Consider the following 24,954-nt stretch of genomic DNA (forward strand, 5'->3'; position numbering starts at 1 on the left):
CATATGCCATTTCACTATTAGTACTGCCAAGATTGTAATCAGGTCCTGCTGCATTTGGACTATATCTGATTGAACTCCACTTGATTAAACTTGCTTCTGTGCTCAGAAGACAAAAAACGCTGCTGGCAAAACATTCGGAAAAGGGTTTGCCAGCATTGTGCTTGGATTTTTACAGCACTGGTGTAAGTCATTCCGCCATCATTCTTTAGAAACTCAGGAGTTTCCAGATTCAGACACTGCACAGGGTTCCTGCATAAGGTAGGGGTGTCGACACCACATAGGTTAGTGCCCTGAACACAGTGTTGAAGCACAGAACTTGTAGATGACCTGGATCAACACCAGTGTTTTCAACCACTCTAGAGGTCCCTAACCTCAAGGTTCCTGCTCCGTATCTCACCTAACACACAGTCAGAATGGCCAAAACAGCCACCTTCAGACTGTACCGACACACTTTCTTAAAAATGCAAAAGAAACATGGCACTTAGAATCGTCTTTAAGAGGTCACCAGGGTTATCACTTACCTCTGCAAGGTGAGGCATGGGGTTAAATCCACAGAGGTTGCACACCACATCCTTGCACTCTGTGCAAGTATTGTAGTTGAGAGGGTCATTTGAGCCCACGTTAAGTTCTGCTTTACAGAGTGGACAGATGGACAGGATCGCTTTGGACGGAGGGGGGGCTGTCACTTTTTCAGGCTCTGAAATGGCTTCCTTCTTTGCAGGTACAGGCAGTGCCTTAGTCAGTTGAGGTTCTTCTGTCTTCTTTTCCTCTGGCTTACTCTCATCAAGTTTCTTGGAAACAAGAGTTTTGGGCTCTGCAGGAGGCATCTTGAGGGAGGCCTGAGAGGCTGCAGACCCCTTGCGAGAGGTAGGTGGTGTAGATGTTTTTCCAGAGGACTGGGATACTGTAGAACCTTTGCGAGAGATTGGTGGAGATGAAGCAGGCTCATCCTGAACAGCTGACGAAATCAGATTCGATGCAGAGCTGAAGATGGAGGACCCGAAACCCAAAACTTTACCAGAGACATTAGTTGCAGACTGAGAAGGTGAGGGTGACCGTGATCTGGCTGACTCAGTCAATCCACCAAACCCAAAAAGTTTCCCAGTCTTAGAATCAGAAGTCTTAGCAGGTGTAGGTTGAGATTTCCCAAATCCAAATCCAAAGAAGCCAGATTCTTGCTTTGGAGCTTCAGCCTGTGGAGGTGGAGCAGATTTGACTGGTGAGGCAGGACCTTTGGTTATTTCTGGCTGAGGTTTTGCAGGCTTCTCCTGTGGTGCAGCCTTTGGCTGAGGGAGCTGTTTCTCTGGCGGGATCACATTCGGCTGATTTACATCCGTACTTGGTTTTGGGTCTTTTACCGATGATGCTGGGACTGGGATATTTTGTTCATTGACAGGTGCAGTTGATGGATCACGTGGCTTGGGTTCAGCTTGTCTGTCCATTTCTACAGACTTTGGAGGAGGTTTCGATGTGGGAGGTGGTTCTACTGGTGGTTCCACTCCTCGGACTGTTCGCTGCACCTGACAATTTAGGCAAAGCCACTCCTTGACCTGCAATCATTTTAGAGAATTTAAGACACTGCATGCTTTCTCTGATGTCATTTCTTTACATCAAAGCATATAATAATAAAAATAATGATAATCATTTTTTAATAGAGACACAGTATATATATATATATATATATATATATATATATATATATATATATATATATATACTATGTACAAATGTTTGTAGACACTTTCTTATCAATGCATTTAGCTACTTTAAGATGTGAAACTTGTCTAATCCCTGCATTGACATACTGCCACTAGAATAGGACACTCTGGAGCAGATAAACATGAACCTATTGGCACCATGCTGCCTAATGCCAGTCTAGAGGGGTATAAAGCCCCCCAGCATTGAGCTGTAGCGTAGTGGAACTGTTTTTATCTGGAATGATGGTGATGGTGCTCCATCAAATGCTTTTGGGGATGAGGTGGGCTGCTGATTATCCTGACCTCATTAACTCTCTTGATTCTGAATGCAATCAAAGCAATGCTCCAAAATCTAGCAGAAAGTCTTCGCTGGACGACAGTTGGACGACAGTTACTTCCCAAAAGCAGAATAAACTATTTTTTATAACACAATAAATGTGCAGATGTCCCAGTACTTTTGCCCAAATAGTGTATGCTTTATGTCACAGGCAAAATTTGTGCTCATACTGAACTGATAAGTAGCTGTTAAACCTGTTAAATAAAGCTTCTCTCTTTCTGTGCTTCAGTGATATAAATGCACTTGGCAAACTCAGCCAATGGACTGAATTACCCTTGAGGTAAAGCCTTATAAAGTTAAAAACCAATTCTACGGTTTCTCACCTTTGTCTGATGAGGCATGGGATCGAATCCGCACTGGCTGCACACATTGTTCTTGCACTCAGTACAGGTGTTGAAATTAGGTGGGTCCCCAGACCCCATATTTAGCTCCACTTTGCAAATAGGACAGCTGGACTGTGTTGGTTTAGGAGCTGGCTGCAAAGGAGCAGAAGGTTTAGCAGCTTCTGATGTCCCATCTAACTTAACTTCTGGTTTCTGATATGGTTCCTTTCCATCTGTTTTCTTCGCTCCAGCAGAAGGCATTTTTAGGGAGGCCTGGGAAGCTGCGGAACCCTTACGAGAAGTCGGTGGCGTTTTGACAGAGGTTTGGGAAACGGCTGAACCTTTACGAGAAACGGGTGGTGTGGGAGTTTTGATAGATGTCTGGGAAACTGCAGAACCCTTACGAGAAGTCGGTGGTGTTGTAGCAGGCTCATCCTGAACGGCAGATGAGATCAAATTAGAGGCCGAGCTGAAGATGGAGGACCCAAAACCGAGAACCTTCCCAGAAACAGCAGAGACAGACTGGGCTGATGGTTTCTCGGTCAAACCACCAAGGCCAAAGAGCTTCCCAGCGGTGCTTGTCTCAGAAGGCTTGGGTGGTGCAGGCTGAGATTTAGGACTGCCAAACCCAAACCCAAGAAAGCCGGACTCCTGCTTTGAGGTTTCTGGTTCTTGTTGTGAAGGTTTGGCTTGAGATTTCTCAGGCTGCTCCAGAACTCCAGTGCCCGTTTCTGCTCCAGTATCTGTTGGTTGCCCAGCAGTTTCTAGATCATTTGTAGGTTTCTGAGGACCTGCAGTCTTTTTATCCTCCGTTTCAGACACTGTTGCTGAAAGACTCTCTTTAGTAGGAGACGGCAGAACCTGTGTTTCTTTCTTGGCTTCAGCTTCATTTACTTTTGATGCAATCGAAATGTCCTCCTTTTGGACAGGGGGTAGAACTTGGGCTTTACATTCATCTAGGGTTGCTGAGGAGGGAATGTCTTTGTGAGGTGGCTCAGGCTTAGGTATCCCCTTTTTACTGGTTTCGTCAGCATCTGTTAAGCTTTCTGGAGCTGGTGTTGAGGTGGAGACAGTATCTGGCTTTGTAACTGGAGGTTCCATTTCTTTTAATGCTCGCTGTGTTTGACAGTTCAGGCAAAGCCATTCACAAGCCTGTAACACCATAACAAAGACAAATGACTGATTAGACTCTTATTATTAGACCCTAAACCAAAGGATTTGAAATGTTCATTAAGGTGTAAATATCTATACATATGTAAAATTGGGAATCAGTCGATTCAGCATCACAAAACATTATAAAAGCTAATTTTCACATATCTTACCTCAGTCTGATGGGGGACTGGGTTGAACCCACAGAGATTACACACAGTGCTCTTACACTCAGTACAAGTATTATAGTTGGGTTCTTCATTTGAGCCCACATTAAGCTCCTGCTTACAGAGTGGGCAGGTTGCACGCTGTGCCTTAGAAGGTGCCGACATTTTTGTAGATTCATCTGCTGTCTTTTCACTTAGTTTCTTTGCAGCTGAAGCCGTTGTCTCTTCAACTGCGGTTTTCGGGATTTTGTCAGGCTCTGCAGATTCTCTACGTTTCTGAGATGCTGGAGAAGTTGGTGCCCCCTTCACAGACACCGTAGAACCCTTGCGAGAAGTTGGTGGCGTTGTAGAGGGCTCATCCTGAACAGCCGAAGAGATCAGATTAGATGCCGAGCTAAAGATTGAGGACCCAAATCCAAGAACCTTCCCAGAAACAGCAGAAGCGGCAGGCTGAGGAGACGATGGCCGAGAACGAGGGCCACCAAAACCAAAACCAAAGAAACTTGACTCCTCCTTTGCCGTTGCAGATTTTGGCGGTGGAGCAGACTCAGCAGTGGTGGGCTGCTGTGGTGTGGGTGTAGTAGGAGGTTTCTTGGTATCTATTTGAGTAGGTTTGCCTTCTGGTCTCCCAGCAGTAGAAACCTCCTTCTTCACTGGTGAAGCTGGTGGAGGCACTTTGGTAGGCTCTTGCTGAGCCTGCAAAGGGGGAACTCCTGGTGCTCGCTTCATCTGGCAGCTCAAACATAGCCATTCCTTTGCCTGTAAGACCATAAAATAGTATTTAATAATGTTAATTTTATAATAAATGACACAAATGTGCAAAGGCACACACACACACAGCTTGTATAGTACGTATAATGTCCGTATAATGTAAGGACTGTGAAGAGGTTTAATAACTTACTTCAGTTTGTTGTGGCATAGGGCTGAATCCACACAGATTGCACACAGTGTTCTTGCATTCAGTGCAGGTGTTAAAGTTGGGTGGATCCCTCTTCAGGTCTGCCTTGCAGAGTGGACAAGGTTTAAGGGGCTCTAAGAGAGGCTTGTCTTTTGCTGACTGGTCGGCCTGAACTTCTTTCTTTTCTTCTTTTGCCTGTGCTACCGATGCCTTGCGCGATGTAGGAGGTGTTGGAGCGACTTTTGCAGAAGCTGACGAACCCTTACGGGAGGTTGGTGGTGTGGTGGGTGGCTCATCTTGAACAGCTGATGAGATTAAATTAGATGCTGAGCTGAGAAAAGAAGAGCCAAACCCTAAAACCTTCCCAGAAACAGCAGAAGCAGCAGTCTGAGGAGAGGGTGACCGAGATCGAGCACCACCAAAACCAAAGAAACTTGACTCCACTTTTGGAGGTCCAACTTTTTGGGGTTGAGCGGAGGTGGCAGGAGCAGGCTGTGGTGTTGAGGGAACAGCAGTGGACTTCTGGGATTCCACTGAAAGAGGCTTGTCCTCTGGTTTTGCAGCCACAGGTGGTTTCTGATCTTTCACTGCAATATCTACTGGAGCACTTGGTTTCTGCTGTGGAACATCTGAAGCTGGAGCCTCCTTCTTCAGTGGTGATGCTGGTGGAGGTGCTTTGTTAGCTTGTGTTTGAGGCTGTGCAGAAGGAAGCCCTGAAGCTCTCTTCATCTGGCAGCTCAAACACAGCCACGTCTTCACCTTTGAAGCCATTAAAATAATAAGAGGTTAAATTCTGAGACTGATTTCCATGCATCATGGATTTGCTGCTACAATATATAGACAAATGTATTGGGACATGTTTAAATTATACTTACAGGAGCTTTTATTGACATCCCTTTCTAAATCCACAAGCATTAATATGGCGTTGCAATGGGACTCAATGAAGCAGCTGAATGTAATGATTTTGAGGTGTGTCCCAATACTTTTGTCACTTACAAAAACAAGCAGTATCAGTGTAAACATTCATGTTAATTAGGGTCTCTTACCTCTGCTTGCTCAGGCACAGAGCTGAATCCACAAAGGTTACACACAGTGTTCTGGCATTCAGTGCAGGTGTTATAGTTTGGTGGATCCTTCTTGAGCTGAACCTTGCAAAGTGGACAGTCTCCAAGAGGCTCTGAGAAAGGCTCGTCCTTTTTCACAAGAGAAACTGGTGCTTTTGCCACCTGGTCTTCTGGTTCTTTCTTTTCCTCTTGTTTCTGTGCTACAGATGCCTTTCGAGAAGGAGGCGGTGTTGGAGTATTTTTTACAGAACTCTGAGATACAGTAGAACCCTTACGAGACGTCGGTGGTGTGGCGGACTGTTCGTCCTGAACTGCTGATGAGATCAAATTAGATGCAGAGCTGAGAAAAGAGGAGCCAAACCCGAGAACCTTTCCTGAAACAGACGAAAGTGGAGCTTGAGGAGATGGTGAACGAGATCGAGCGCCACCAAATCCAAAGAAACCCGATTCCTCCTTTGGTGGTTCAGACTTTGGCGGTGGTCCAGGCTTGGCAGGGGATGGGCCGGTTTTTGCTGCCTGCTGCTCAGCTTGCTTTTGTTGTGATGGTAGAGTTGCACTGGCTTGTTTTGCTGTAGCTGAGATGGACTGTTCTGGTGCTTTCTGACCTTCTGGGACAGGCTGTGGTGTTGAGGGAACAGCAGTGGACTTCTGGGACTCCACTGGAAGAGGCTTGTCCTCTGGTTTTGCAGCCACAGGTGGTTTCTGATCTTTCACTGTGGTATCTACTGGAGCACTTGGTTTCTGTTGTGGAAGGCCTTGAGTTAGAGCCTCCTTTTTCTGTGGTGATGCTGGTGGAGGTGCTTTGTTAGCCTGGGTTTGAGGCTGTGCAGGAGGGGGTCCTGGGGCTCTCTTCATCTGGCAGGTCAAACACAGCCACTCTTTCACCTGTAGAGCCATGACAGAGATTATTGAAGAAAACTTGTTAAATAGAGTTTTCAAGAAAAGCTATACCAGGATAATGGAAATCATGAGGATTTTGTGTTGAATATTCTCTTACCTCAGTTTCGTGTGAAATGGGGCTGAATCCACAAAGGTTACACACAGTGTTCTGGCATTCAGTGCAGGTGTTATAGTTTGGTGGATCCTTCTTGAGCTGAACCTTGCAAAGTGGACAGTCTCCAAGAGGCTCTGAGAAAGGCTCGTCCTTTTTCACAAGAGAAACTGGTGCTTTTGCCACCTGGTCTTCTGGTTCTTTCTTTTCCTCTCGTTTCTGTGCTACAGATGCCTTTCGAGAAGGAGGCGGTGTTGGAGTATTTTTTACAGAACTCTGAGATACAGTAGAACCCTTACGAGACGTCGGTGGTGTGGCGGACTGTTCATCCTGAACTGCTGATGAGATCAAATTAGATGCAGAGCTGAGAAAAGAGGAGCCAAACCCGAGAACCTTCCCTGAAACAGACGAAAGTGGAGCTTGAGGAGATGGTGAACGAGATCGAGCGCCACCAAATCCAAAGAAACCCGATTCCTCCTTTGGTGGTTCAGACTTTGGCGGTGGTCCAGGCTTGGCAGGGGATGGGCCGGTTTTTGCTGCCTGCTGCTCAGCTGGCTTTTGTTGTGATGGTAGAGTTGCACTGGCTTGTTTTGCTGTAGCTGAGATGGACTGTTCTGGTGCTTTCTGACCTTCACGAACAGGCTGTGGTGTTGAGGGAACAGCAGTGGACTTCTGGGACTCCACTGGAAGAGGCTTGTCCTCTGGTTTTGCAGCCACAGGTGGTTTCTGATCTTTCACTGTGGTATCTACTGGAGCACTTGGTTTCTGCTGTGGAAGGCCTTGAGTTGGAGCCTCCTTTTTCTGTGGTGATGCTGGTGGAGGGACTTTGTTAGCTTGGGTTTGAGGCTGTGCAGAAGGTAGCCCTGATGCTCTCTTCATCTGGCAGTTCAAACATAGCCACTCCTTCACCTGTAGAGCCATGATTAAGACAAAGATTAATGGTGGAAACACTAGGAGTTAGTTGAGCAATTTTCTTTATTTCTTTGTGTTACATATTATCTTACCTCAGTTTCTTGTGGAATGGGACTGAATCCACATAGGGAACATACAGTGCTCTTGCATTCAGTGCAGGTGTTATAGTTAGGAGGATCCCTCTTGAGATCTACCATGCAGAGTGGACAAGCTTTGGGAATATCTAAGGGAGGGGTCTCCTTTTTCACAAGAGAAACTGGGCCCTTTACCACTCGCTCTTCTGCTTTATGTTCTGGTTCTTTCTTTTCCTCTTGTTTCGGAGCTACAGAACCCTTTCGAGAGGAAGGTGGAGTTGGAGCATTCTTTAGAGAACTCTGAGATATTGTAGAACCCTTGCGAGAGGTTGGTGGTGTTTTGGAAGGCTCTTCCTGAACAGCTGAGCTGATCAGATTAGATGCAGAGCTAAGAAAGGATGAACCAAAGCCTAGAACCTTCCCAGAAACAGCTGAGGCTGCAGCAGACTGAGGAGATGGTGATCGGGATCGGGCACCACCAAAACCCAAACCAAAGAAACCAGACTGTTCTTCACTGGGTTTGGCTTTTTGTGGTGGAGAAGTAGCAGGTTTCTGGGGCTCTGCTGAAATTGGCTTGTTCTTTGGTTTTTCAAGTACAGAAGGTTTCTGGTCTTTCTGTGGATCTGGAGTCAGAGCGTCCTTCTGTGGTACTGGTGGGGGTACTTTGCTCGCCTCTGGTTTAGGCTGTATAGGATGGGGTCCTGGTGCTTGCTGAATCTGGCAATTCAGACACAGCCATTCCTTCACCTGTAGGGAATGATAGTAGTAAACCAGCAAATAGTAAACAAGAAAACAATGTAATGATAATATTAATAATCAAATTGAATGTCCTCTTACTTCTGTCTGATGTGGCTTGGGGTTGAATCCACACAGGTTACACACAGTGGCTTTGCAGGAAGTGCAAGTGTTGTAGTTGGGAGGGTCTTGTTTGAATGTTTCCTTGCAAAGTGGACAATTTTTGGGAAACTTTGATAGATTTTCATCCTCTTTCACTGGAGCAGATGGTGCTTTGGCAGACTGAGCATTTGGTGCTTCATCTGCAGATTTTGTTTCTTCCCTTTTTGGAATAGCAGGTGTTTTTGTCTCTTCAGAGGAGGCGGTTTTTGGAACGGTTTGTAAAACTGATCCCTTTGAAGAAGCTGGTGGCACTGGTGTGGCCTTTACAGATGTCTGAGATACAGCAGAGCCCTTACGGGACACTGGTGGTGTTGTAGGGGGCTCATCTTGAGCAGCTGAAGTAATCAGATTAGATGCAGAGCTGATGATTGATGAGCCGAAACCTAGAACCTTTCCAGAAACATCAGAAGCAGAGTCTGCCCTAGTTCTTGTACCACCAAAACCCAAACCAAAGAAGCTTGATTCCTCCTTTGGAGGAGGGTGTGCAGGAGAGGAGGGCTTCGGTGTAGAAGGAGCAGAAGTGGGTTTCTGGGACTCTGCATCATCTGGTTTCCCAGCAACAGAAAGTTTCTGATCTCCCGGTGTGGAATCTAGATTTGATATCTTCTCAGAAGCAACTGGTTTCCCAGCTCCAGCTGGTTTCTGATCTTGCACTGTAGCATCTACTGGGTGACTTGGCTTCTGGCTCTGGGGAACACCTGAAGGTGGGAGATCTTTCTTCTGTGGTGCTACTGGTGGAGGGACTTTGTTAGCTTGGGGTTGTGCAGGAGGATGTCCTGGTGCTCGTTGAACCTGGCAGTTCAAACAAAGCCACTCCTTGACCTGTAAGGCAACCACAGAATTTTAGAGGTTAGCATGTAATATAGACTGCAGAGTGCCTGATCTACACTATACGGACAAAAGTACTGGGACATCTGCTCATTCATTCACTTCTTTCAAAACTGTAAGCTGCTTTTGATGAATTTATGGTCCAGGGAAGAAGGTTTCTATTAGACTTTGGAGGAGCATTGCAGTGACGATTTAACTGCTTTCAGTGATAAGAGTGTTACTGAGGTCAGTATGTTGGATGATGATCACCATCCCACCCCACCAACGACTCTCCAACTCATCCCAAAAGTATTGGATGGAGCACCAGCACCATCATTCCAGAGAACACAGTTCTTCCACTGCTCCACAGCTCAATGCTGGGGGGCTTTATACCCCTCCAGCCCACAACTGGCATTAGACATGATATCAATAGGTTCATGATGATCTGCTACAAAGAGTCCTATTGTATTGGCAGTACTTCTCAAAATAGACCAGACAAAGCAGTGTGTGTGCACATTTGCACAGCTTTATCAGCAATGGGTACAACTTAAAGTAGCTGAATGCACTGATTACAAAGGGGACTCCAAAACAGACAGAAATCTATGGTCTTACCTTGGTTTGCTCTGGTGTGGGATTGAATCCGCAGAAATTGCACACAATGCTCTTGCAGGAAGTGCAAGTGTTGAAATTTGGAGGGTCATGTTTGAATTTCTCAGTGCACAGTGGACAGGCTTTCGGGAGCTCTGATACATCTTTTCTCATTTGAGCAGAGGGTTCCTTGGTGGTCTGCTCCACTGATTTTTTCTCCCCAGGTTTCGTTTCCTTCAACTGCTGCATAGAGATTGAACTTGTCTCCCTGGAGGAAGTAGTCTTGTCAGAGCTTTGCGAAACTGAAGATCCTTTGCGAGAGGCAGGTGGTGTTGGACTTTTCACAGAAGCTTGAGAAATTGCAGAACCTTTACGAGAAGTTGGAGGTGTTGTGGAAGGCTCATCCTGAACAGCTGAAGAAATAAGATTGGATGCAGAGCTGAGGAAGGACGAGCCAAAGCCGAGAACCTTCCCAGAAACAGCAGAGGCAGAAGCCTGTGGAGATGGGGAACGGGATCTAGCACCACCAAGACCAAAGCCAAAAAGCCCTGACTCATCTTTAGAGCGTTCGGTTTGTGGAGGAGCAGGTTTTGCTGAGATGTTTTGCAAGGAACCTTGAGGTTGAATGTCCTTTTGTGGTGATGGTGATGGTGCTGGAGATTTGACAGGTTGTGCCGGAGCTAGATTAGGTGGTCCTGACGTTTGCTTCATCTGGCAACTTAGACAGAGCCACACCTTGACCTGTAATAACATGGAATTTAGTTTATGAATATCTTCTCATGTATGAAGGCACTAAATACACACATGTGCTCAACTGAAGTAATCAGATTAGATGCAGAGCTGATGATTGATGAACTAAATGATATGATGGATTCTTCTATCTGCAATACACTACATGCACAAAAGTATTGGGACATCTGCTCATTTATTATTTCTTCTGAAATCAAAGGTATTAAAAAAGAGTTAATCCTGTATTTGTTGGAGTAGCTGTGTCTACTGTTTGGGAAGGCTATCTGCTTGATTTTGAACCATTGCTGTGAAAGTTTGATTGCATTCAGTGACAAGAGCATTAGTGAGGTCAGGATGTTAATGATATTGTATGGAGCACCATCCACACAGTTCCACTGAATTCTGGGGGGGTGGTATACTCCTCTAGCCTGGCATTAGTCGTAGTGCTAATACCTTCATGTTTATCTACTCTGGAGAGTCCTATTCTACTGCTAATACTTCTCTACAGGGTCAAGACAAGCTGTGCAAAGCAGCTAAATGCATTCATTAAAAGGGGTGTCCGCAAACCTTTGGACATATAGTGTAGTAACACTTAGATTTTCTTACCTCTGTCTGGTCAGGTGTTGGGTTAAATCCACAAAGGTCACAAACTATGTTCTTGCACTCAGTGCAGGTGTTGTAGTTAGGAGGATCCTTCTTGATTTCCACTTTGCAGAGTGGGCAACTGGTGGGAAGAGGCAGAGGAGATGCTGCTGTACCCTTTGAAATGGCTTCAGGTGTTGGTGTAGATTTTTTAAGCTCTGGATTCTTTTCTTGTGAGTTTTCCTTTTGATTCGGATCAGTTGGTGGTTTTGCTATGTTCTTGGGGTTCATTTTCGGAGAGTCCTTCTGGGAAACAGGTGGTGTGGAGGTGAGCTTCCGAGAAGACTGAGAAGCTTCGGATCCTTTGCGAGAAGTGGGAGGTGTTGGGGCGGTCTTTTCAGAGGTTTGAGAAACGGTGGAACCCTTGCGTGAAGTTGAAGGTGATGTGGATGGCAAATCTTGAACCGCTGAAGATATCAGACTAGAAGCTGAGCTGAAGATAGAGGTCCCAAAACCTAATACTTTTCCAGAAACAGCAGGCTGAGGCTGGGGAGATGGTGACCGAGATCGGGCACCAAAGCCAAAGCCAAAGAAACCTGACTCCTCTTTAGGAGGATCATTTTTTGTCTTGAGGGGCTGCTCATGTTGTTGTTGCTTAGGATGCACTGGTTGAGCAGCCTGTTTCGTTGCTGGAACAGTCAATGGCTGTTTTTTCTCTGCTGAACCTTGTTTGTCTATTGGTGGCCCATCTGCAGGGGGTTTCTTATCCTTTTCTGGACCTGAGGTTTCCTTCTTCTGTGCCGTTACTGATGGAGGGACTTTGTTAGCCTGTTGCTGTGTAGGAGGACCTCCTGGTGCTCGCTGCATTTGGCAGTTCAAACAGAGCCACTCTTTCATCTGTAGAACCATTTATAGTTTGTTGTTAAAGCAGATGAAATAGATGGATTTTCTGCAACCATATTTGTTAACATTTATTTTGGCAAAAGAATAAATCTGAGATGTGACTCAGTTCAAGATTATTCTACCCCCCACTGCAAATTAGGTTTATTGGCAAAATTCATAAACGTTCAGCTGTTTGCAATAAACCAATCAAACAAGACCAATTTAAATAGCTCAGCTCAACTAATATAACAAGTGCTTTCTCCACATTCAACACTAAATGCTACTTTTAATGATGACTGCAGTCTCAGAGTGATTCAACCCCTTCATCACAATCATCTTTAGTACCTAGTACAGCACCCTTTTGCAGTTACAACCTGCTGCAAACATGATGCATAGCCAGGCACCCAAATCCCACCAAAGACCTTCTATGGGGGGTCAAGTCAGGCGACTCCAGAATTGTCCAGGAAACCAAGCCTTGGTGAACTTTAAAGTGTGCTTGGGATCATTGTCCTCTTGGAAGGTCTAATGACACCCAAACTTCGGCTTCCTCAGAGAAAGCATGACGTTTTCTACACAGATTTCCTGATACTCGAATTAATTCATCTTGCCCTCCTTCCAAACACTGCAGGTTTCCAGTGCCTGAGGAAAAAAAGCAGTCCCAGAACATCACAGAGTCACTGCCATGCTTTACTGTAGGCAGGGTGTTATTTTCAGCGTATGCCTTCTTCTTCCATATCCAGACATACTGTTCATCCACAAGAAAGCTGAAGATTGGGCATCATTGGACCTTCCAACAGGACAGTTATCCCAAGCATACTTCAAAGTCCATAACTCAAAGACTTGACCTGACTGTAGAAAATCTGTGGTGGTATTCGAAGAAGGTGGGTGCAGCAGCAAACCCAAGAATGTTAAAGAACAGGAGGCCACTGCCCATGAGGAATGGTAAGAAGATGGTGTCTGGCTATGCATCATGTTTGTAGCAGGTCATAACAGTAAAAGGCTGCTGTACTAAGTACTAAAGACATCTGTAATGAAGGAATTGAGTAAGTCTGAGACTGCAGTCGTCAATTAAAGTGTGATTTTGTGTTGAACTTGGAGAAAGCACTTGTTTTATCAGTTGCATCGAGATCTTTACATTGACTGTTTTATTGCAAACAACTGAACGTTTGTACATTTTGCTAATAAAACTCATTTGCAAAACGGGCTGAAACATCTCGAGTGCCAAAGTAGTCTACTTACCTCTGTTTGATGTGGAATGGGATTGAACCCACACTGTATGCACACAATGTTTTTGCACTGAGTGCATGTGTTATAGTTGGGAGGGTCTTTCTTGATCTCCACTTTGCAGAGTGGACAGTCTTTGGGAATAACTTTAGAGGACTCCTTCACTTTCAATGGCTCTGGTTTGGATTCAGCTCCTTGACTTTGCTCTTTTTCACTTTGTTGGATCACTGGTTTTGTCTTCTCCTGTATGTCTTCTTGCTTTGGTGCAATTTGTGATGGCTTTTTCTGAGAATCTTCAGATGATGCCGATCCCTTTCGCAAAGTCAGAGGTTGTGGGGTAGTTTTGAGGGATGTTTGAGACACTGCCGAGCCTTTGCGTGAGGAAGGTGGGGTGTTTGTCTTAATGGAGCTTTGAGAGACCTGGGAACCTTTACGGGAAGTTGGTGGCGTTGTAGAAGGCTCGTCCTGAACAGCTGATGAGATCAGATTAGACGCTGAGCTGAACAAAGAGGAGCCAAAGCCTAGGACCTTTCCAGAAACAGCAGATGCAGCAGGTTGCGGAGATGGTGATCGAGATCGCGCGCTGCCGAAGCCAAAAAAGCCTGAGCTTTCTTGAGGGGGTTCAGTCTTGGCAGAAGAGGGTTGACCTTTCAGTGTCTGATTTTGAGGCTTTTCATCCTTTTGTCTAGCTAGCTGCTGCTGATTGAGTTGTTGTGTGGGAGCAGGATTCAGCTGCCTCTCTCCAGGAGATGTGCCTGATGGTTGTTTTGCTGCAGCAGTTTCCTGGCCTTTTTTGACAGTTTCATTCTTTTGACGGTCGACCATAGCAGCAGCCGTGTCCTTTCTTTGAGGAGATGATGGTGCAGAAACTTTGCTAGCCTGTGATTGCGGCTGCACAGATGATGCTCCTGATGCTTGCTGTGTCTGGCAGTTCAGGCAGAGCCACTCCTTTACCTGCAATTAAGCCCAGTTCATTAACAAGCCTGATTCCACCAAGCTGTTATATGCATTAATGTAAAAATCCCACTATATGTCCAAATGTTTGTGGACACCCCTTCTAATGAATGCATTCAGATACAAGCTGTGTGTGTGTGTGTGTGTGTGTGTGTGTGTGTGTGTGTGCATTTGCACATCTGTGTCAACAATGCTTGTCTAGTCACACAGCTTGTCTAGTCCATGTAGTGCCAATAGATGCAGATGAACATGAGCCTATGGGCATCGTGTCTAATGCTGTGGGCTAGAGGGGTATAAAGCCCCCCAGCACTGAGCTGTGGAGCAGTGGAACTGTGTTTTCTCCGATGTTCTCCAGGTGCTCCATTCAATACTTCTGGGAAGAGTCTGGGAATTGGGGATAAGGAAGGGTGCTATTGTGTACTAGTGCTATTTTTGCTGAATGCAATCAAATTCTCAAAGCAATCCTCCTCCAAAATCAAGTAGAAAGCTTCCCCTGGACAGTAGAGACAGTTAGCTTTTTAGTTCTTTTTTTAATACCCGTGATTTCTGAAATAACAATGAACGAGTAGGTGTCCCAATACATTTGTTCATATAGTGTAGCATGGTTGTGGTTTAAATGTTAATTCAATATACTCTTCTAAATATTCCAATAGAAATGTACTCAAAGTACCATACCTCTGTTTGATGTGGCATGGGGTTAAATCCACAAAGGTTGCACACAATACTCTTGCACTGAGTGCAGGTGTTGTAGTTTGGAGGGGTTTTCTTGATCTCTGTTTTGCAAAGTGGACAGGTACCAGGTAGATGCTGGGATGGTTTGTCAACTGCTGCTGGCTCTAACAGTGGTTGATTCGGCCTTGCTTGTGTCAGTGGCGCTTTGGATGACTGTGGTTCCTGGACCTTCTTTTTATCTGTTTGCTGATCAGAGGGTTTGGTCTCCTTCACTTGTGGTATTCCCTTTACATCCTGGGAAGCTGCTTCAGAACCTTTGCGAGAGGTAGCTGCTGGCATGGAGGCTGGGGTCTCAGGCTTGTGAGATGTCTGGGAAACTGATGAACCCTTACGAGAAGTCGGTGGTGTTGATTTGGATGACATCTGGGAAACCGATGAACCCTTACGAGATGTTGGTGGGGTTGTAGAAGGCTCGTCTTGAACAGCTGATGAGATCAGGTTAGATGCAGAGCTGAGAAAGGATGAGCCGAAGCCTAGAACTTTCCCAGAAACAGCAGAGACGGCAGGCTGAGGCGATGGTGATCGAGATCGAGCACCACCAAAACCAAAACCGAAGAACCCCGACTCCTCCTGGGTCTTTGATGCCTCTACCTGAGATTTCTCAGTTTCTTGCTGCCGAGGTTTGTGCGCAGGGGGTGTACCATTTGCCGCCTTAGTTTGTTGGTCTTGCAATTTCTGAACAACACCAGCTTTCTTGTCTTCTGCTTGTGTGGCCCCTACTTTAGGATCAGCTAATTTCTTTGTGGTGTCCACCAGAGGAGCCGATACTGGTTGTGATAATGGAGCAATGCCCCCCTTTCCGGGAGACAGTGACTGCCCAGAAGTTTTCTTGGGAGTCGCTGAGGCATTACCGAGAGCTCTTTGTGTCTGACAGTTCAAGCAAAGCCACTCTAGCACCTGAAAGAATAGTTAAAATAAACATAGCTTACAATGGGTAAACCAATACATGTTTGCCAGAATAATAAAACAGTATTTCATCAAAAAACCTTCTGCATAACCCAATAAAGCCAATATTTTAGAATCCAATCTAAGAAAATCAATGTCAACACATCAATGACCCCCTAATAGTGGGAATAACCACCATTGGCTTGGACAACACTAGCGAGACGTGGCATGGACTGTATTAAGTGATGGAAGGTTTTAAATATAGAGGTTAACTGCTCCACGGTGGCACGTTGATGGTTTTGTACTAATCACCGGAGTCCTCGTTTCCCTATGGCATCAATGCTCAAGGGGCACCTCTGTTACGCTGTTGGGAGTCCATTCTCGGTACACCTTCACTACGGCAGCTCTTGAACATCCCACAAATTTAGCGGCATCCAAGATGCAACCACTTGGTGCCCTATTGTCATGCCCTTTTGGACATCAGTCAAATTGCGTCCTTTGCCTATGGAAATCGTTGGGAATCTGCTACAACTGACTGGTGTGCCCGCTTATTTATACATGCAGAAAACCCTGTCATGTGGCATCTGTGACGTCCCAGGCCGAGGTTATTCCAAACCAGGAGTTAGAACAGGGATGTTCTAGAGTCACTGAAATGAAGACCCATGAGCCATTGATGCCAGAATGGAACCACAACTCCAGCGAGTGTTACAGAGCATTCAACGCACCCCTGTGAAGCAATTAACCCCTACAATGAACACCTAACATAGTCTCTCATGCCACAACATCTCGATAGTGTCATCAAAGGTGGTCATAATATTCTGTTATGACTGTATATACAGTGTAAATAAAAGAGATTGCAGTAATGGTACCTCAGTTTGATGGGGCATAGGGTTGAATCCACAAAGGTTACAAACAGTCTTTTTGCATTCAGTGCAGATGTTGTAGTTCGGAGGGTCCTTTTTAAGCTCGGTTTTGCAGAGAGGGCAATCTTTAGGGAGAGGATGAGCATCTTTATTTATTTTTGGCATGTGTGAGGAGAGTTCTGGCATCTTCGACTGAGATAAAGGTCCCTTGGCGTTCTGATCACTCAGCTGTCCTGCTGTCTTCTCTTTCTGTGCAGTTGATGATGGTTTATTCTCTGCGCCTGATGGGGCTGGTTTGGCAGCTGTTGCTGCAGACCCTTTTCGTGATGCAGGAGGTGTGCTGGTTGCATTGGCAGAGCTTTGGGACACTGAAGAACCTTTACGAGAGGTTGGTGGTGTGGTGGAAGGCTCGTCCTGAACTGCTGAAGAGATCAGATTAGAAGCTGAGCTGAACAAGGAGGAACCGAAGCCTAGAACCTTCCCAGAAACTGCAGAGACAGCAGGTTGAGGAGATGGCGATCGAGATCGCGCACCACCAAAACCGAAACCAAACAAGCTGGACTCCTCTTGAGGAGGTTGTTCCTTCTTTGATGATGGTTCAAATTTGGCAGTAGGAGGGACAATCTTTGCTGATTGCTGATCAGGGGGCTTTTGGTGGTTAGTCTGTTTTGCTCCAGTTAAACTGGGCTGTTGTTTGGGGGTATCTTCTTTCTGAGGAACTTTCTGGTTGGCAGAACTGATCTTCATACTTTGGGCTGTGGATTGCTTTTGAGTGGGGTCTACAGCAGGATCCTTCTTTTGTGTTGTGGCTTCATTGAGCTGTGGTTTGGGTTTGGTTAAAATAGGTCCTTCTGGTTCTACTCCTTTTAATGCTTGTTGTGTCTGGCAGTTTAAACAAACCCAATGTTTTCCCTGGAACAAAATCACAAGACAAACAAGACAGGACAGTTTCATTAATTCTTTTTTTGAACCATACCAACTATAGTTTATAAGCTGCAAAATAAATCGACAAATGACCGTTTGGTGGGTCAATAATGCTGGCTGGGTGAAAAGTACAGTATTCTAGAAAATGCAAGGCTTTGAAAATGTTTATAATCACCTGGACACCCAACTCAGGTCTAAGTTCTAGTCTCAAACTATAACACATTATAAATACACTGATCAGCCATAACCTTAATACTGAGTAGGCCCCCCTTGAGCCACCATACAAGGTCTGACCGATCACGGAACAGACTCCGCAAGACCTCTGAAGATGCCCTGTGGTATCTGGCACCAGGAAGTTAGGAGCAGATCATTTAAGTCCTGTAAATTGTGAGACGGGGGGCTCCATGGATCACATCAATGAGCCATGGGTGCCCAGTTCACTAGTTGTCCTATCTCGGAGCACTCTTGGGAGGTACTGACCTGTGCATACCAGGTAAACACTGCAAGACCTGCCTGAAAACCTGATGTTTTGCAGATGTTCTGACCCAGACATCAGAACTGACTGTTCACATGCTGCCTGATATGGCAGCATATACTTATATACCTGATATGTAGATCCTATCCCTTGACAGAAGCCACTATAGATGAAGATAATCAGTGTTTTTCAATAAACCTGCCAATGATATTAATGTTAAGCAGTCAGACACACTCCACCACATTCTACTGCCAGTTGAACCAGATGTTTTGGGTGTTAATAAACTAATGATGGATGAATTTCACTCAAAGGTAGCATCCAGTTGCTTTGTTCCTCTGTGTTCAGTCTCAGTGATGAATCTCATCGTTGTACATATACATACATTTATCATCTAGTCACCTCTATTTAAAATGTGTTATAAAAAGAACAGATGTTGGTTCTCAGAAGAATTCACAACAGATTCTTAGTCAAATTTCAACTTACAGAGCTAAAATCTGAGGCTGAAATCTTCACAAACAAACTCAGCACTAAGTTTCAGCCAACTTGTGTAGGTCAAAGTAAAGCTAGGCTACACTGGCTCATTAAGACCACATCCATTTTTATTGGTTTTCAGTTTGCTCAGCACTTACTTGGATGAGCTAATGAAATCCTGCATTTCACTTCATCAGTGTCATCGCTTTGGATCCAATAGCCAGTAATGACCAGGGAATGACACAGCAGTATAATTCGTTCGTATAAATCATTTTTCACTGCAAAATTATGTTGAATATCCTGCAGACTGCAGGGAGAGGACTGGAGTGCCCACCTATAGGCCTCCTATAGGCCTCACTGGTTCTGGAGCACCCCCTGCTCTGTCCATTTTAGTGCTTTCCAATTTCTTTATTTCAGGGCTGACTTACTAATAAGCTAATTCGCTTACACGGATGTGCAAATACACACACACATAGATCACCTCTAGACCCTGAGGAGAGGTATCGCCAATAGAATCAATTGAAGTAGATAACCATGAACCTATGGCACCATGCTGCCTAATGCCAGGCGTGGGCTAGAGGGGTAAGAAAGCCCCCCAGCATTGAGCTGTGGAGCAGTAAAATAACTGTGTTCTCTGAAATGATGGTGGGTGCTCTATCCAATACTTTGGGGATGAGTTGGGATGGTGAACATCCAACATCCTGACCTCACTAACCCTTTTGTCACTGAAAGCAGTCAGGCACAGTAGGACATCCCTGAACAGTACAGACAGTCACTTAAACAAAAGCAGGATAAACTCTTTTTTAAAACCCTCGATTTCATGAGAATTAGCAGGTGTCCAAATACTTTTGTCCATACAGTGTCTGTAATGTTTCTGTTTTTGAAGTTTGTTTACATGTTGCAGATTCCAGAAATTCCCTAGATGGGCAACACCTACAGGCCATACTGTAGTCAGAAGTAACTGCACTGTGAGCTACAGGATGAGAATTATGACTGAGATGAGAAATATGACTGAGATGCACTGAAATTATTTAGCTAAAAATTGCAAAAGAAAAAAAAAACATCTGCGTTTGGTGAAATAAGTAAAATGCAGAATAATTGATACAGAACAATGGCGCCATCAAAGCAGATCCAGCGTGAAGCGAGACGCTCTTTATAAATGCAGCCAACATGTCAGCTGTGGTGAGGCATTTTAAAATGTCAGAGAACGACCAAAGAACGGCTGTAAGCAGACACCGTTTTGCTGAATTGTCAGGAGGGGGTGCATCTGCTGAAAGTTACAGCACCCCCAGTTTAATTTATCACTCGTAATCAAAACACCTCGAGCAATACGCAAAGTATAGGAAAGACATGGCAGCGGCAGCAGCAGTAAAAAGGAAAAGTACCTCTTTCCAGCTGCAGCATATCCACTCCATCTATGGCTGACTCTGAAGAAGAAGGTTATGTAGGCTTAGTTCTGGGATGATTGTTCATTTGTTATGGGTTCATCTACTTATTAATGCACTTTTTTATGGTATTGGTTTACAGAGAAGATTTATGTTGCATTCCTAAAACCTTCGATTTCATGAGAATTAGCAGGTGTCCAAATACTTATGTCCATATTGTGTATGTCTTATTGGTTTACAGAGAAGATTTATGTTGCATTTTTTAGCAGTCAGCTATAGGCCTAAAATGCTATTTAAGGGGCAATTTAAAATACTTGGTTTTATTTATTCATTTTTATTTATGTATTCTTATATATGTATTTTTTTTATATAAAATAGTCATATTGTTTTTGTATTTTTATTTTGAGGCAATAATTAATAAATTAAAATATTTATTTATTAGTAATGTTGCCATTTTAGTTTTATTTCTATTGCGGGGGGGGTATAATTTTTTTTGCTAATTTATTTATTAAAACATATTATTTTTAGTTGGTATGCCTGCTGGGATGTTTCATTATGTTTTAATTGTAATTTTGTAATTATGTATTTTATGAGAAGCAAGACCAAAATAAATTTAGGTTATTTAATTTATGCAGAAATATGCAAAAGTGGCAAAAATAAGTATTAAACCTGTGTGTTTGGAACTCGGCCAAATGTTTCATTTTGTTCGGTTTCTGTTTCGGTCCCGAAATTTTCATTTCGGTGCATCCCTAAAATATGAGTGTGAATGACTTCAGGCCCTGAAGTTTGAAAGCTTACAATCTCTGAAGCAAAGCATCATCGTTCTTAAGAAGTGAATCCAGAACATTCACTAGGCCTTCAGTGATAAACCCCTAACTGATACTGGTGTTTGTGTTTTTAGCTGTTTAGAACCCGTAGCCTGAGGATTAAACTGATTTAGAGCCAAGCTTTGAACAATAACTTCCTCAGTGCGTCTCAATGTGTTTTTCAGATCTGTGCAGCAGTACACGTCCCGAGAGTACAGCATAGCCGGCGTGATACGAACTCACTGAATGTTTGTACACTCTTCACGGGGTGTTGAAGGGACAGAGAAGCGCAATGCTTCAGTTTCTGCCTCAGTTAAACAAACCTCTGAGACAGCAGGACAAGTGAAGTGTTAAACATGATTTCAAGTTTGAGTAGGTACAGGAATATTTAGAGCTTGTAAAATAATCGGACATAATCTCGTGATCCTGGCGGCTTTTCACGACTTTTATCATTGTGGGCTTAATCACAGGCCACAGATCCTATCAGAGAGTGGGCTGCACTCCACCATGCATTCACAACAGCAACAATGCATGAAAGTGACCTTCAGTTTCTACGTAACATCTCATATCCTCCCTTTATTTCCACCCACTGATGAATATTTGTACTTTTGTAATGATTTCTTACAGATTACAGAGCTTCTGTATTCTCTTGATCTTTTTAGGCTCCTCCTGCCATGTTCTCACTGACCACCAGCGTCTGCACATGTGATCAAATTGCCTTGGAGTGTCCTATGCCAAGCTGCACCCGAAGCATCTGAATTCAATTACAGCGTCAAGTGTCAGCTCTTTTGTGCTCTCCGCTCCCTAAAGTATGAAACGGCCATTTAAGGTCGGGTCCAGGCCGCTCGGCTAGCTGTAGCCTGCCAGACGATGACTCTGTAGGTGCTGGGGGCTCCCCTAGGGTGCTTCCATCTCCACGGCACATTCTGCACTAATGCCAAGCACGTGCCACTGCCCCGACTCGAATGTAAACACTCAATAAACACTAGGGATGTAACAATGCACTGAAACACTGGTAGATGTAAAATACACTATATGGACAAAAGTATTGGGACACCTGTTCATTCATTCAGGGAAGAAGGCTTTCTACTATTTGGAGGAGCACTGCTGTAAGGATTTGATTGCATTCAGTGACAAACATTAGTGTTAGGGAGGTCAAGAGGATTACCACCCTGCTGGGGGGCTTTATACCCTTCTAGCCCATACCTGGCATTAGGCATAGTGCCAAAAGGTTAATGTTTATCTGCTTCTTGTTTTATTGGCAGTATTTGTGGGGTTCTGACCACTGAAGAACAAACAGGGTGAAAGGAGGCTAACTAACAAAGTAACACAGTGATCCTCTATGGTGAGTGGAGCTGCTATAATGAGCTGAGTTTATTCCAACCCAGGGGTGGTCCTAATGTTATGATATGACTGTGATTTTGCTGTTTACCAGACAGATTTACAAATTGTAATCCTGACATGACATGACATTATTAATACTATTACATGTGGCTGAATTTCATCCAGACCCTTTCAAGCAAGATTTTCTAAAATTTGCATTTGGTAAACGATGCTGTATTAATGTTTGGAAGAGCAGCAAAGATCACTCTCTTGAATGTTTTGGGCAGGAGCTGGGTATTACAGGAAACACTCGAGCCTACTTAGTGACATCACAAGCTTTTCTCCCTTCGGGGCTCGGCTAGCTCTTTCCTCTTCTGAGAGTCTGACAGCAAAACACTCACTGGGAGCCTGGTCGGCACAACAACCTTCTCATGTTTCTATAACATTTGACCTACATAGACCTTTACATATCGTTGCTGTTAAATCAAAACCTTGTATCTCCAAAGCAGCAACTTTAGAGTAGAATAAAAAACAACTTTCTTAATTTCAAATGTTATTTTAGGTCATTTTGGAGCATTTCTATTGGTCCGTACAGCATGAAATTGTGGCACAAAGTAAAGAACAACTGCCAGAAAAGGTAAATAGGAAGATACAACATTTTCGCATGGCAGCAATGATATGTTATTCTTGATAGCGCCCCCTGACACGGCAGTAATTATTGGGAAAGAAACAGTGTTATGTGTGGTGCTTAGTTTTGAAGTAGATCTGTACCGGTGCTCTGCGATATGGTAAAATTATTATATCACAATATTTAAATTATTTGTTTATAGAATTTTTCCCCTTTTCTGCCAAATTGGACCTCCCAGTTAACCCACCCCTAGCACTAGCAATGCTCTCGACACTAGCAAGGTAAGCACATAACACATCTCTCCTAAGATGCATGCAAATTTAGCCACCACCTCTTTTCAAACTGCTGCAAATGCGGCATTGCAGGGCAGCCAACTCGTTCTGAGGAAAGCGCTTGATCCGCAGCTCCACCACACCAGCTAACAGACGCCTGTGCCAGCCAACATTGCTTTTAGGGTGATGAGAAGAGATAGCACCATCTACCTACCCGGAGAAACATGGGCAGTTGCGCTCTCTCAGACTCTGATTGCTGATGGCAAGGCAGCATGGCTCGGGATTCAAACTCGCGACCCCTGGACCATAGTGGCAGCGTATTAGACCACTGAGCCACTCGGAGCAAATATATCATAATATTTAAAGACAATTTTAATTTCATGATACGCAATACTTATTACATTATACATGTAATTGCAGACAAAAATATTATTCAAATACTCTCTATGTACTGAGTACTGTGCTTTTTATTCATCCAATTAAATCAGACTAATTACACTGTTCATAATGAAACGTGCCGTTGTTCTTTAAGCACTGATGATATCCTTAATATACCTAGAACCTATATTGTGTATCATGATAACAATATTTATCACAATATCACAAAGTATGGTCATACTGCCTACCCCTAATCTGTACTACAGAAATGACATACAATATGTTCAGAGGATCGCTAGTTCAAATCCCGGTCATGCTGCTAGCCATCGGCAGCCGGGTCCAGAGAGAGCACAATTGACCTTGCTTTCTCCAGGGTGGGTAAACGGCACTTTATTCCCACATCACTTCAATCCGATGCAATGCTGGCCGGCTCTGGCATCTGATGGCTGATACACCAGAACCGGTGACGTTGTATTTGCGGCAGTTTGGAAAAAGAGGCGCTGGCTAACTGTGCACGTGTCGGAGGAGGCATGTGTCAGTCTTCACCCACCCAGTGTCGGGAGCATTGCATGTGATAGGGGGAGAATATGTATGGGTTGGGTATTCATGAAGGATATACTCAATCCAGAACACACACACTACAGGAGTACAGGAGTAAGGTTCTGCCTGAACATGAAAGTAAAAGTCCGAAACTCAGCAGTGGGGAAAATCAGCCAGTTAGCATCATAATGTGTACAAAAAAGAAGCGTGACAAGTTTAACAATGGCGTCAACCAAGCAAAGCAAAGTACAGCCCAGTAATTATCTGTCCCCCAAAGCGCTTAGTCTATATAACTAGCAACACACTGAATTATAATGCCTTATTATCCAAGCTGAGGAACACTGGTTGGAAAGCTCCAGTGATTGTGTCAGTAGACTTATGCAAATTCTGAATTTTTTTTCAAACTCAGCTCCAACAGGAGCAAAGACAATAGTGTCAGAACACAAAACAAGCAAACTTCATTAACACTGCTTTACCAGCCCACCACAAGAAGGGCACTGTTTCAACCCATCCACTGATTTCCACTATATGTCCACTGTATGTATATAATGTTTGTGGACACCCCTTCTAATGAATGCCCTCAGCTACCTCCGTTGCACCCATTGCTGAAACAAATGTGCAAATGCACACACACACAGCTTGGCTAGTCCCTGTAGAGAAGTACTGCCAATAGAATAGGACTCTCTACAGCAGATAAACAGGGAGCAATTGGTACCATGCCTAATGCCTAATACCAGGCATGGGCTAGAGGGGTGGAGCAATGGAACTGTGTTCTCTGGAATGATGGTGATGGTGCATCATCTAAAACTTTTGGGGATGAGGTGGGGTGGTGATCATCCAACCTACTGACCTTACTTACGCTCTTGTCGCTGGTTGCAATCAATCAAATTCTCAGAGCAATGCTACTCTAAAATTTAGTAGAAAGCCTTCCCTGGACAGTCGAGACAGCTACTCCAACAAAAGACGGATGAATTATAATTTCCTTGGTTTTGGAAGA

At 44.3% G+C, this 24,954-nt stretch overlaps 1 protein-coding gene across 8 annotated transcripts in view; it reads right to left on the bottom strand.

Annotated features, from left to right (window-relative positions):
* Positions 1-24,954, bottom strand: part of pclob (piccolo presynaptic cytomatrix protein b) — a 105,613-nt gene that overhangs the window by 62,203 nt on the left and 18,456 nt on the right. For all 8 annotated transcript variants that reach the window (XM_072695400.1, XM_072695405.1, XM_072695404.1 and 5 more), the window contains exons 4-16: positions 16,762-17,667; positions 14,951-15,904; positions 13,337-14,275; positions 11,240-12,112; positions 9,929-10,645; positions 8,450-9,331; positions 7,631-8,359; positions 6,633-7,535; positions 5,618-6,520; positions 4,575-5,330; positions 3,680-4,432; positions 2,358-3,509; positions 522-1,550 (exon numbers count right to left, since the gene is read on the bottom strand). In XM_072695400.1, the coding sequence (XP_072551501.1) occupies positions 522-1,550; positions 2,358-3,509; positions 3,680-4,432; positions 4,575-5,330; positions 5,618-6,520; positions 6,633-7,535; positions 7,631-8,359; positions 8,450-9,331; positions 9,929-10,645; positions 11,240-12,112; positions 13,337-14,275; positions 14,951-15,904; positions 16,762-17,667 (11,496 nt within the window). The remainder of the gene's footprint in view (positions 1-521; positions 1,551-2,357; positions 3,510-3,679; positions 4,433-4,574; positions 5,331-5,617; positions 6,521-6,632; positions 7,536-7,630; positions 8,360-8,449; positions 9,332-9,928; positions 10,646-11,239; positions 12,113-13,336; positions 14,276-14,950; positions 15,905-16,761; positions 17,668-24,954) is intronic.

This window comes from Salminus brasiliensis, chromosome 13, assembly GCF_030463535.1.
Source record: "Salminus brasiliensis chromosome 13, fSalBra1.hap2, whole genome shotgun sequence".
Taxonomy (NCBI): domain Eukaryota; kingdom Metazoa; phylum Chordata; class Actinopteri; order Characiformes; family Bryconidae; genus Salminus; species Salminus brasiliensis.